Below are 14,996 nucleotides of genomic sequence, written 5' to 3'. Positions count from 1 at the left end.
CCAGTGAATAAGAATCTAAACGTGGATGGAGAAATAAGAATCAATATTGAGCAGCAAGATTTGTTTACGCTTCCATCTGAGGCTTACCTTTTGGTTGAAGGAAGACTTTTAAAAGCGGATGGAACTTCCTACGCTGATACAGACGTCGTTACTATGGTTAACAATGGTATCATGCACATGTTCAGTCAGATTTCTTATCAGTTGTCGAATCAAGAGGTGGAAACCATTTACGATCCTGGACACGCTACGACCATGATTGGATACCTCAAATATCCAGTAGAGTTTCAAATTTCAGAGGGTATGAACCAGCTGTGGCAAAGAGACGTAACAGCTTTAGCAGATCTTGTCAACAACACTGGATTTAAGCAAAGACAAAATTACATCATTGCACAGCCTGAAGAAAAAGGAACGTTTTCGTTCTGCATTCCTTTAAAGCACATTTTTGGATTTTGCGACGATTACGATAAAGTGCTCTATGGATTTATGCCTACACTTGCTCTTGTGAGAAAAGAGCGATAGTGATGCTATTTTTAGAACAGCTGCAACAGCTGCAGGAAAAGTGGATTTGACTAAATTGTCTTTGTTTATGCCTCATGTCACACCCTCTGTTGTAACTAGTAACAATCTTTACAAAATCATTGAATCAAAAGTAGATGTTCCATTTTCGTTCAGATCTAGACAATGTGATACCATCGCTGTTCCTGTATCAAACAACTTTAGTTGGAGGTTAAGCGCAAGATCTGCCAGTGAAAGACCGAGGTATGTCATTGTTGGATTCCAAACCAATAAATCTGGAAATCAAGAATTAAATCCTTCAGTCTTTGATCACTGCGACTTGAAAAACATGTACGTTACTTTAAACAGTGAAAGGTATCCTGCTGTCGATTACAATTTAGACTTTAATAACAACAAATACTCAAGAGCTTATAGAGACGCATGTAAGTTTGACAATAGACTTTATGGAACCAACGAAATTATAGCTCAACCCAATTTGTCTGCCTTAAATTATAGATACATTTGTCCTCTTTTTGTTTTTGATGTAAGCAAGCAAGCTGAGAGGTTAAAAACTTCAGTGATAGATGTACAAATAAAAGCTACATTCAATGCAAACGTTCCTGCAAACACTCAAGCCTTTGCTGTCCTCATTTCCGATAAATTGCTTAGACTTAAATCAGATGGAAGCAGAATGAATACTGTTTATTAGGTGCAGAGCATCCACATGAATTCTTCGAATTTATTGATGTCCTTCAAAATAATATTTTTTTTTGATAAAAAATGAGATATACGAAAAAGGATTTGAAAAAATTACTGAAAGAAAACGGAATTTCTAAAACGTCAAACAATAAAATGTCGCTCATGATGCTTGCGGTTGAAAACAACTTGATTGATAAAAACGAATGGATTAAAGACGTGAAGGAAGAGCGACCAGTGGGTAGACCGAAAAAGGATTTTCATTAATCCAAAATAGATCTTAAAAATCTTTAGATTTTCATTAATCCAAAATAGATCTAAATCGGCTACAAGAAGAATAAAATGAAACAGTTTTTTCCGTTTTTTCTAGAATGCAGTATAAAAGAGACTGACGCAAATAAAAAAAGACATCTTGAGCTTCTTGCTTTTGGAAAAACAGGTGTGTTTTGCGAATCTGTTTACGTCACTGAAAACGGAGATTTTAATATTCCAAAAGAGTACAGTGATGAAGAGAGAGACAAGCTTTACCGACTTTTATGGGGTGGTGTGACAGAATATTCACGAATGGAAAAGAAAATCAAAGAGCATCTCAGTAATTGGAAAGGCTTGTCTAAAGAAGAAAAGCTAAGAATGATTGACAAGTATGTGCTTGGTTTGGATTGCGATTTCGAGGAGAAAAAAAAGATTTCTGGAAATCTAAAAAGCGCAATTTTAAATCATTCACTCGGTTCCAAAGACATTGTGTATGAAAACTTTAAAATACTACAGATGTCAGAAATGAAAAAATCGAATTTGATTTAAATAAAATCTTAGCATAATAAAAGATGTCTTACACAAGAAAGCTTTTGAAAAATTTGTTAAAAGAAAATGGTGTTTCCAAAACGTCTGACAATAAAATGTCACTTATGATGCTTGCGGTTGAAAACAACTTGATTAGTAAAGATGCATTTTTGGAAAACTCGAAAGAGGTGAGACCTGTTGGAAGACCTAGAAAAAATGAGAAAAAAGAAAAGAAACCTCTTGATCCTAAATATGCGAGACTTGGTTTAATTAGAAACAATCCTTTAGGTTTGAGAATAACTCATGTTGATACTGGTGAGGTGGTAGAATACAAGTCTGCTTATGAATCAAAGAAAAAGACTGGACATGGTTGGCAGTACTTTGCGAGACGAAATGGAAAAGTAGTGGATGGATACAGATATGAGATTTTTTAGCGTGAGAAGTTTTTAAATTCTTTTATATATTGAATTTAAAAATTTGAAAATGATATAAATAAAAATCTTACGTTATTAAAATGGAAAACAAAACGGTGAAAGAATTAAAAGAAATTGCTAAAGGGCAAAAAATAAAAGGGTATTATAAAATGAAAAAGGAGGAACTTATAATGGTTTTGCAGCCTGCTGCTCCTCGTGTCGCTGCGCCTGCTGCTCCTCGTAGACGAACGACTGAGGCGAGACCTTTGCCAGTTGTTGTGAGACCTGTCATTGCTCCTAAACCAACGATCATTCCACCAAGACCTGCTGTTGTAAAACCTCCTATTGCTCCGAAACCAATTCATTTGCAAAGACAGATTCTTGATGAGCCTGTTTCAGATTTAAAACCTGTCATTATACCAAAACCAGTCATTCCACAGAGACCTTTGCAAAAAGTGTGACGTCCTATGTTGCAAATAAGTTTAATGATATTAAAGAATGGATAGAACCCTACGTTCCTGAAATAGTCAAGAAGAATGTAAGCGAATCAGTGGAACAAATCGATAAAAAGATAAAGTCTATCAAATCGCTTGTATTAAGAACAGTGTATAAACATCCCAAGTCAAAACCATTTACAGTAAAGTTTAAAATGACTGAACATTCAGCGGAGCGAGCTGTGAGACAATTTTCTTACTAGCCATCTTCTCGATATCAAGACATTGCATCCTTTTTTAATTTGGTGAGAGAGTCAGCCATTCAAACCATGGAAGGAGAAAGAAACACAAAGGTAAGAATTATTTTAACGTGTGAAATGAAATCTGTAAGCATCATCACTGGTGAAGAAGTGACTAGGGAAGCAACCTTTTCATCAAGATCAGAGATTATTCTAGCAGCTACAGATGTAAGAACGCTCATGGGTGAAATGGAAGAAAAAGTCTTGGAGAGTAACAACAAATACAATGCGTTAGGATCTAATCGTACCCTATCAAAGATTTTAAGAATAGACATTAACTTTACTGATTACGAACCTCTCAGCGGTTCTTCTTACATGGAGCTGTCTCCTATCTTAAAAAATAAAAAGGCAGTTATCAACATGGAAAACAAGGACAATCAATGCTTTAAATGGGCAGTCACTCGAGCTTTGAATATGAAAAATAGAGACAACGAAAGAATTGATGAAGAATTGATTCTAAAATCAGAAGAGCTCCATTGGAAAGGAATAGAATTTCCTGTGAAGGTGTCTCAAGTCGAAAAGTTTGAGAAAAATAATCCTGACATCAGCGTGAACGTCTTTGGGTATGAAAATGAAACACCTTACCCTTTGCAAATATCTAAATTTATAGATCGAAAGCACTGTGTTGACTTGATGTATATTTCAAACGAAAGCAATAACCATTACTGTCTCATTAAAAGTTTGAGTCGATTTATGTCTACGCAAACATCAAAAACAAAAAGAAAACAACATTATTGCCGAAATTGCTTGCAAGGTTATGACCAGGAAGAAAAGCTTCAACAGCATCAACCTTATTGTTATGATAACATATCAGTAAGAATTGAACTTCCTAAAGAAGGAACAACCGTTCAGTTTAAAAACTACAAGAGATCCATGAGAGTTCCGTATGTTGTATATGCAGACTTTGAAAGTTTCACCAAACCTATCAACACTTGCACACCGAATTTGAAAGAATCATACACCAAACAACACCAAAAGCACGTTCCAAGCTCCTTCTGCTATTATATCAAATGCTTTGACGAAAGTCTTTATAAAGAAAAACCTTTTACATACATAGCAGAAAGCGATGAGGATGACGTAGCTCAAAAATTTATAACCAGTCTTGAAGCTGATCTTATAAAGATTTTCAACAAGATTGATATAGTAAAAAAGAAAGTGGAAACTGATGAGGATAAAAAGAATTTTGAGGATGCAACCCTATGTCACATTTGCGAAAAAGACTTTGGTAGTGATAAAGTCTCAGACCATTGCCCTTTGACCGGAAAGTATCGTGGAGCTGCTCATAAGAAATGTAGTTCAAGTTGAAAAATTCCAAAATTCATACCAGTCATTTTCCATAATTTATCTGGCTATGACAGCCATTTGTTCATCAAGAAATTAGGTGGAAAGATCACTTGTATACCTAATAACGAAGAAAAATACATCAGCTTCTCTAAAAAAATCAAAGTGAGAGAATTTACTAATAAGAAAGGCAGACGTAAGGAAGTATGGAAAGAATTGAGGTTTATTGACAGCTACAGGTTCATGTCAAGCTCTTTAAAAGATTTAACTGACAACCTTGTTAAAGATTTGTGTGAGGAGTGCTCAAAATTAGATCCAAAAACATGCAAAAAGGACTGTATGGTTAAGAAAGGTAAAAAATGCAAATGTAAAGACAATTGTGAAGATTGCGCTCATAGAAAATCTAAAAAAGGAGACATCATGTGCAAAAACTTAAATTCATTCCACAGCGGAGCAAAACGAGATTTGCTATTAAGAAAAGGCATTTACCCTTACGAATGGGTGGACTCGATTGAAAAGTTTTCCGAAATGCAATTGCCTCCTATCGAAGCCTTTTACTCTAAACTGAATGATGAGGAAATAAGCTCTGAAGACTATGCACATGCGCAATAGGTTTATGACGTGTTTCAATGCAGAATCTTTAGAGATTATCACGAGCTGTATAACGTCTCTGATGTACTGATGCTTGCAGATGTATTTGAACATTTCAGTGACGTGTGTTATACCTATTACAGTCTTGACCCTCCTTGGTATTATACCTCCCCCGGTTTGGGTTGGGATGCTAAGTTAAAGAAAACTAAAATTAACTTGGAATTGTTAACTGATATTGATATGCTCACTATGATAGAAAAAGGTATACGCGGTGGAATATGCATGATCTCCAATCGACTTGGAACTGCTAATAACAAATACATGAGTGATTATGATCCTTCAAAACCATCTACATTCATTCAGTATTTAGACGCTAACAATTTATATGGATGGGCTATGTGTAAACCTCTTCCTGTTAGAGGATTCAGATGGATGACTGAGGATGAACTCTCCAATTGGAAATCCATACCTTGCATTCTCGAAGTCGATTTAACCTATCCTAAAGAGCTTCACGATTTACACAACGACTATCCTTTAGCTCCTGAAAGACTAACCATTGGAAAAGTAGACAAGCTTGTTCCCAATTTAAACAACAAAGAAAAGTACGTCATTCACCATGAAAACCTAAAACTATATGAACGGTTAGGACTTGTCACCACCAAAATTCATCGTGGTATCACCTTTGAAGAAGAACCTTTCATGAAATCATACATTGATCTCAACACTCAATTAAGAACAAAAGCTAATAACGAATTTGAAAAAGAATTTTTTAAGCTCATGAACAACTCCGTCTTTGGAAAAACCATGGAGAATATTCGAAAGCATGTTGATGTTAGGCTTATCACCACGAGAAAAGAAGTCTTACAATTATCCAAAAAACCTAATTATGAGAAAAATACCATTTTTGATGAAAACCTAATCGCAGTTCACATGAAGAAAATAAAACTCTTTTACAACAAGCCTGTTTACTTGGGAATGAGCGTCCTAGACATAAGCAAAACACTCATGTTTGAAGATCATTACGACTACATGAAGCCTAAATACGACGATCGTGCAAAACTACTCATTACTGACACTGACTCGCTCATTTACGAAATCAAAACAGATGATTTTTATCAAGACATTGCTGATGACGTACTTGAAAAATTTGACACGAGCGACTTTCCTAAAGATCATCCCGCCATTCAAAACGCTGGATTCAAAGTAGGCGAAAATAAAAAGATCATTGGCAAGTTCAAAGATGAAACCGCTGGAAAGCAAATCACGCAGTTTATTGGTCTTCGACCCAAACTCTACTCTTACTACATCCCTGAAGAAATAGATGATCAAGAACATAAAAAATGCAAAGGTGTTAAGAAGTGCATTGTTAAAAATCACATCACTCATCAAAACTACTACGACTGCTTAATGACTAAACAAGAAAAACTCACCACCATGAACGTCTTCCGATCACGTCATCACGATGTCTACACCGAAGAAATCAACAAAGTCGCACTCAGCGCTAACGACGACAAAAGACACATCTTACAAGACGGCATTCACACGCTAGCCCTTGGACACTACAAACTAAAACCTTGTTTTAATTTTTTGGAGTATGATAAACTCTTCGGCTCTGATGACGACAAAAGACACATCAACATGACGACATGACGATAGGCATTCAACCTTGTTTTAATTTTATGGACTAAACTCTTCGCCTATGATCAACCCATACACAACTCTGAAGCATAAAGCTTCATCTAATATTCATCGCAAAAAAAACAATTTCAACTCATATTCATCGCTTAATACAATCACACTATCATTTTATCACGCAAAAAACACTACACCATCTTCAAATTCATTAAATATAACTCAGAACACGATTACACATAGTAAAAAAAAACGACGCCATCTTGAATTCCTTAAGTATAGAAAAGTATCAATGCGCCAGAATCCGCTTATTCTAGTAGTATCAGTTAATGTAAATACAATAATTGGTGCATTTCTGCCTTAAAATTTATATGGAACTGAGTGGTTTTATGCTCTAATATAGAAATTGATTAAAAAAAATCAACTGATAAAGAAATAAATAGTGCATTCTTGCTTTGAGGCAATGATATATAACATAATACATTTGTTGTCAGTGAATTTTTTTTTTTTGTAAGAATACAGCTGAAAACAAAGCAAAAAATATTTGTATATACTTTTTAATGAGTTTCTTTTTAAGTTGGCAATAACACAGTCAAAAATTTGTTGTTTGCTGCATACCCTATTGATGGTGAAACACAATGTATATTTCTAAAAAATGTAAATAAATAAAAATTTATTACTTTAAAATTGCTTATTTTTCCACCTTATATATATATATAATAGGGTAGCCTGAAAAAATGCAAATTTTTATTTTCAAGTCAAATTACTGGTGAAAAGTTGCAAATTTGCAAGACAAAGAGAAAAAGAAGTAAAAGAGTTAACAAAATTGTTATTTAATTGTTAATTATATCTTACAGTCATGCATGTGCTCATTTTTGGAATTATTTGAAAATCACAAAAAAATATTATTGAGGACCAAAATGTTCTATATTTAAACAAAATTTACCTTTTAATAAAATGGATTTAGAGTTCTGAGAATGTAGCAAGGATCTTACAGATGCTTTTGCAAAATATCTCTGTCTTAAAAACTGATCAAGGTTTATAGTTTTCATTAACAACCTTCCTTTATCCTCTTTATTTACTTTAAAAACCATAAAAGTATTTTTAACTTTAAGGCTCCAACATAAATATTTTAACTTTAAAATTATATCAAGATTTAACCATTAGTTTTTATTACCTTTCAGTTTAAAATACCATAATCTATTTAAGTTATGAGAGCTATCTTTGCTTGAAATTGATTCTGAAAAAAAGCAATAGTTTATGAGCAAGAAAATGGAAAAGGTTTGCTACCAAAACCCTAAATGAAAATATTATGTTTTCTGAAAGTGATCATCTAATTATAACCCCTGGATTTTTTTTTTTTTTTATCGAAAGTTGGCTCTTTTTGTATTGTTGTATTGCAGCTTTGAGCGTTTTGATTGTATTACAATTATAGACATTGAGACATTTTCTTTCATAGAAAATGAGTCCTATCCAGTTTTTCAAAATTTCATGAACTGAGTACAATTGGAACATAAGGTTTTGTTCTTCAAGAATGCAATAGATCAGAATCTAACTAGGTGATTATAGATCAGTGAATAGAAAAGTGTGAACGGTATTAGTTTGAATTACGTAAAGTATTTTGAGGAAAGCACTTTTCAAAAATTTAACAAAGAATAAGGCTATTCAGTGTCTTTTTTACGTGTACTTGAATTAATATTTTCTCAGATTGAGAGAAATGGGTGTTGTAAAGTTGACAAATCTTTTTTTATTTTTTGTTTGCTCAAAGCATAATCATGTTAGTGAAGACTGGATTTTGAAAATTTCAAGAAGTTTTGATATTTTTTCAATGACTTGTTTTAATGGAAGACATTTCAGGGTAAAAACTCATTATTTACATGAGTAAATTTTGATCTCATTATTTGATTTTTATGAAAATAATAAGTGGTGGATTTTTTTAAAGTAATTTAATTACATAAAATGGGGTATTGAGATATTTTTTTATAGTAATTTAACTACATAAAATGGGGTATTGAGATTTTTTCATACTTTTGAAAAAAAAATTTAATTCTTTTGGTTCCACCTTGATAAAAGTTTGAAAAAGTTTACAGGAAAATGTTATCCACAACTATTATTCATGCCACCAAAACATAACTTCAAGATTCTAGGATACTAAGTAGTAATTAACTTAATGGACTGTGATTTTCTTCCCCAATGATTAAAAAAATTTTTCCCTGTTATTAAAAAATATTAGTAAGGATGAGATAAAATTATATATTTAAAGTGAGTTGTCCCTAATTAGAATATAACATTCAAGACATTCCAAGTTCACACAAATTGTTGAATGATGTGTAAAACTTGTGACAGAAGCCTCTGGAAAAGTTTGAGGAGCTGAGACTTGGGGTGGTTTTACCAACACCCTGCTGTCAAGGTCAACCCTTTCTAACTTCACCCACAAACCATCTCTAGCTTCACCCATGAATATATTTTAATAAATTTTTTCCTTTAGCTATGAATGACTTAATGGAGATTCATGTAACTATGATTTCTTCACACTAAAATTTAGTTTCTTCAATATATAAATCTGTTTATAAATATTACTAATGGTCTAAAAAAAATTTTTTTTAAATATTTAAATTTGTATTAAATAATGAAAACCAAAAAAAAAACAAAAAAGCATTTTAGCATTTTTTTCCTTTAATCTACTTTTATCAGTAAATTTTCTCAAATTTTTCAAAAAACTATGAAGACAATACAGGATCAGAAGATGTTGATAGATTTAAGAAATATTTGAACATTATTTTCTTGTAAGAGTTTGAGCTATTATTTGGGAAAAGGATAATTTTAAAATGTTAAAAAATATTGTAAAAATTATAGTTTTTCCAATATTTCGTAAACTTTATAGCACATGCTTGACCGCGAGATATAAACCTCTTTATATATTTTTCACTGCTTTTTAGTCTTCCAAATAAGTATTTTTTCAGCTCACTTTAATGTATAAGCATAGTTTAATAAAGTTGATTGTAAACTTCAATAGATCCTATTATTTTAAATTTCTCTATTGATGCTTTAAATGTTTTATTTTCAGGACACCACTCAATTTCATTTTATGCCTGAAATAGGATATAAAAGAGAACTAATTGATTTTTTTGTAAGTTTGAATTGTTTTTTGTTTTAAAAGTTTATAAAACTTCAAATATTTTCTTCACAAAGTTGATTAGTTAATAAAACTTAAGTGAAGTGAAAACGAACAGAAAAATTTTTTATTGTTTATGCTTTCCAACGATCTTCAAATTTAAACTACGGAAGTATGATGATGTGGATTGTATAAATGATGATTATCCTACTCAAATAGTGTTCTCTAAAATGTAATCTGTTTTGTTATGGTATGCCTGGTAAAGATAACCCTTATTACCTTCTTAAACAATACACACACACACACACACACACACACACACACACACACACTACAACCATATTCAAATAATGTATGGAACAATAATTTGCTTGTATTGGTTGAGCATGTGCTGTTTTTAAGTTTATTTCTTGTGTGTTTGTTATTCATGTCATATAGATAAGTTTTCTTTCTTGCGTGTTTGTTATACATGTCATGTAGATAAGTTTTTTTTCTTGTGTGTTTGTTATACATGTCATATAGATAAGTTTTCTTTCTTGTGTGTTTGTTATACATGTCATATAGATAAGTTTTCAACATTTTGAGTGTTTTTTTTCTGCACAGGAAGTGTTTGTTTAATAACCTAAATTTATGTGGATAACTTTAAGTAAATTGATTCATAATGCATAATGTCAAAATGAAGTGTATTGGATTTACAGGAAGTGGTGCAAATCAGAGAAATCACATGTAGGCTTAGTAGATCTGATAAGGTGGTAAGAAATTACTTAAAAGATTCAAAAAATTATATTAAAAACAACTGGGAGCCAAAAAAATCAATCCTAACAGCTAGAGACAGGTAAAATATTGTGAAACTAGCTTTAAATTTAAAAAAAACAATATCGCTGCTTAAGATCAAGCCTATACTGAACTTACTGGTTTGTAAGGGAACAATGCAAAAGGCTTTACACACTAGTTCTAATATTGTTTGACCAAATCTAATTCCCATACTCAGAGATGTTTAGAATTTGCTTAACTGAACTTGGCCTGTCAGTTGGATATGGTAATTTTTTGTTATTTTTTAAATATAGAACAAATAAACAAAACAACTGGTTGAATTTTTTGCAACATCTAAAAATTCAATTTATTTTGCTGAACTGCAGGTTTTCAGATGAAAAGAAGTTTAATTTGGATTGTCCCAACGGGTTTACAGACTGTTGGAGAGATCTGCGGAAGGAACATGAATATTTTTCCACCCATAGCTTTGTGACAGGCAAACTTAATTTGGCGTTTGCATCCTGTAAGATGAGCTCTTTAGATTATATCAAGGTTCTGAAGAACTGTTTGGTTCCATTCTAAGCAAAGTCCTATCATAAAAAATTCATGTTCCAGTAAGATAAGTTCATGTTCCGATAAGATAAGGTTGGTACTCACACTAGTTAGACTACAAAATACTGGTTTAACAGTCAGAAAATTGATTTGATGCTGTGGCCAGCTGGTAAACTGGATCAAATCTTGTAGAAAATATCTAGGGACTATTGTAAGATGCATTTATACTGACAAAAAGCAATTTAATAGCATTGCTGAAGTAAAGTTTTCAATTTTGGAAGCCTGGAAGAGTTTTGAAATGGATATTCTAAAGAATCTGGTCTGAAGTGTACCCAAAAGAATGTTTCAGACTTTCAAACGTGCTGGATGTTTAACTAATAAAATGTACAAAATGTTCAGCAAATTAAGTATTTTATTATATATCCAATGAAATAATAAGTGCAGCTATAGAAATTAGCCATGAAATTCATATAAATGTATAAATAGATTCATGAAAAATTACTATGTAAATGTTTTCCCCAGTTATGTATTCCATTTAATATATTTTAAGATCTGTAATGACAAAAATTGTAAACATAATAAACTATGTATGTATGTATGTATGTATGTATGTATGTATGTATGTATGTATGTATGTATGTATGTATGTATGTATGTATGTATGTATGTATGTATGTATGTATGTATGTATGTATGTATGTATGTATGTATGTATGTATGTATGTATGTATGTATGTATGTATGTATGTATGTATGTATGTATAATATTTTCAAGCTTCATCATTTTTTGGTAAAATTTTTTAAAATTACTAGTACTTAGTTTTCAGTATATTGAGTACTTTCTGATGTAAGGAATTTCAACAATTTCAGCAAGGCTTTAATGGTAAAAAAAATTATAAGCTCAACATATATGTCAGATTGATTCGCAGTAAGAAAGAGATGCTTCCTAAATAAATATTCTTTAAAAAATTAATTTTTTTTTTAATAAATAAATTTAAAAAAAGTATCAATAAATAGTGATTATTTTGAAATTAGTTCTAATTGATTATAAAAAATCATTTGTATAGACACTCTAATTTCCAAAATCACAGGAGCAAAGGAACAAAAGTTTTTCTGGAGTAAATAAAACAATTTGTAAGACCACCAAAATGTTTGGGTTAATAGTAATTAAAAAGTTTAGTGACATTTTATTCTCTTTTAGAAAATGTTTACTGAAATGCCTATAAATTGTCATGGTTTCAGAACCCATGAAGTATTTCTGATTTATTTATTTATACCTTAAATTTTTTCAGATTGTTGCCTACCCAATAGCACCCGGCCTGATCACTCCAAATTTTCAGCTTTTAGTTAATGGAAAGAAATGTGGAAGAGGTATGAAAATGTAAAATATAAATTTTGTATGAAAAGTAAAACTTAATTTTTTATTCAAGCATAAGAACTGATCACTTTTTATTTCATAGGTCAAAATAAAGTTTGACTGAAGGAATTAAATAAAAGAAATTTTCTTATTAATCATGTTACTTGATACCAGTTATTGACTGAATAAGTAGTGCAACTAAGAATTAAAATTTTTGCAAACATCTCAAAAATACTTTATTCCGTGTTTTTTCAATCACATGTTTTGTTTCTCACCATCCTTCCCCGAACATGTGTAAGTTTGCTGTAATATTTTCATGTAACATAAATAAATCCCCATTCAACTGCAATGGTGGTAAAATTCTGCAGTATATATGCAGTAGCCATTATCATGTCACTTACAGCATGCTTTTCATAATTTGGCATAAAGTTCCAAACCCCTAAAATCTAAACTCAATATTAAAATCTAAAAACAATATTGATTTTTCTAACTATTTTCCAAATATTTGAGAATATTGTAACTTAGTAACCTATGTATCATAGTTAATGCATTTAACACTTTCGCTGCCAACTACGAGTATACTCGTAGTAAGTTGGCGTCATTTATTTGCCAACTACGAGTATACTCGTAGTAAGTTGGCGTCATTTATTTGCCAACTACGAGAATACTCGTAGTAAGCTGGCGTCATGAGCCTGCCAACTACGAGAAAACTCGTAGTTATACTAACTTATTTCAAATAACATTTGTGCATGACAGGCTTTGTCTGTTCTTTTTTTTTTTTTTTTTTCTTAGCTTCACATTTGATTTCAGAAAATATTACATTCAAGTTTTTATTTTAAAAATCCAGGGAACCTAACAAAAAATGCGGATAAAGACAGAAATAGCTTAAAACAGATAAAAATAAAACATTGATATTGATTTAATTTTATTTCATGAAAATTCAAGTGTAAACCTATTCTGTTAAATGATACATTCTAAAACATTCGCTAATACATAACGGAGGTCTATTTTCACAAACAGCACATTCATATCGTGTTTCTTTACGTTTTATTTTAGAGCAGACTTGACATGGTTTGGTTGGGAATTTTTTCTTTTCATTCGGTGGTATTGAAGACAAGTAGTAGAAGCTATTATTGATGATTCAAGGCACAATTTCATTCAAACTTTCACCCAATAAAGCCTTAACAACTAATTCTCTAAACTTTAACAAGGAAATTGTTTTATCTACTCCATATTTGCTGTTTAGACAGTAACCATTAAACAAAAAAGTATCAAAGAGATGAAGTGCTACTTTTTTATACCATCTAATTGTCTTCTTTAGGCAATCATAATATGATACCATTTGTTCCGCCCTATCTACTCCTGACATACATTGATTGTAATCATACATTGGAACGCAAAAAAAGCTGCGTTTTGCGTTTGCGTTCCGAAATAAAAACTCACACGCAAACTCAAATGCATTTGACGCAATTTATTGCGTTTACTTACGTAAACGTAAATGCAATTTACGCAAATAACTGCGTTTACGCACGCATTTAATACGCAACTTACGCATATAAAATGCGTTTATAAACGTAACTCAAACGCAACTTACGCGTATAATTGCGTTTACAAACGTAACTGAAACGGAACATACGCATATTATATATATATATATATATATATATATATATATATATATATATATATATATATATATATATATATATATATATTCCATTTCCTTTGGCGTATCATAAAATTTACAATAAGAAAGATCGTGTATACATATAGCATATATATGTTGTATATATATCGTGTATATATAGCATATATAGTTACTTACTTTGACTCAGTCTTCTCTCCCTTCGTTCGTTGCACCTTACAGTTTATTTTTACATTTCTTTTTTTTTTTAACAATTGTTTTTATTCTCTTCTTTTGATTTCTTATTTTTTCAAGTTTAGGATAGGGTGGGGCAAGATGTCTATAAAGTTAACATTATTAATTTACCTAGGTCTCACAAATGCACAAGGGACTTGACTTTAGGAACATCTTGCCCCACTAAAAGTTACAGAAAATTAGTTGTATTATTTGTGTGATTATAGTAAAGAAATATTTGTTTTGTGGGTAATTTATTCCACAATATTCCTAATTTTAAAAATTTTAAAACTCAATCAATAAAACTAGTTTATTTGCAATTAGCTAGTTTTGGATGAAGAAAAATGCCCTTTTATGTTGGGGGTAAAACGTCCTGTGATTATTTAGTGTTAAAAACTTTTTAACACTAATCACAGGACGTTTTACCCCCAACAAGTTTATTTCTTTTGAAACAAAACATAAATATTAAAACTAAATATATACAGGGCGTTTTACCTGACGCATAAAAGGCCATTTTCCTCTTTTTACTAAATACTATGTTATTCTATTTGTTATATTTTTTTTTTAGATTATAACTTTTTTTTGTTTTGTAGATCTTTTCCCAGCCATGGGCAATTAATTCCTTTGAATAATTGTCCCATTGTATGTTTTTTCATTTTATATATAAAAAGGATCGCTTTAAACGGGCAATCAACCACAAAAACACTTTGCGATTGGTCAGCGCATGCGCACACTTTAAA

The 14,996-nt window shown here is 31.4% G+C and overlaps 1 protein-coding gene across 2 annotated transcripts in view; it reads left to right on the top strand.

Annotated features, from left to right (window-relative positions):
* Positions 1-14,996, top strand: part of LOC145187661 (solute carrier family 35 member G1-like) — a 97,312-nt gene that overhangs the window by 69,152 nt on the left and 13,164 nt on the right. For both annotated transcript variants that reach the window (XM_090100190.1, XM_090100189.1), the window contains 3 exons: positions 7,199-7,278; positions 9,689-9,751; positions 12,334-12,412. In XM_090100190.1, coding sequence (XP_089956316.1) covers positions 7,199-7,278; positions 9,689-9,751; positions 12,334-12,412 — 222 coding nt within the window. The remainder of the gene's footprint in view (positions 1-7,198; positions 7,279-9,688; positions 9,752-12,333; positions 12,413-14,996) is intronic.

This window comes from Hydra viridissima, unplaced genomic scaffold (genome assembly GCF_058129835.1).
Source record: "Hydra viridissima isolate aposymbiotic clone 2 unplaced genomic scaffold, HvirCarnegie_v1 scaffold_10, whole genome shotgun sequence".
NCBI lineage: Eukaryota > Metazoa > Cnidaria > Hydrozoa > Anthoathecata > Hydridae > Hydra > Hydra viridissima.
This window is presented reverse-complemented; position numbering and strand designations above follow the sequence as displayed.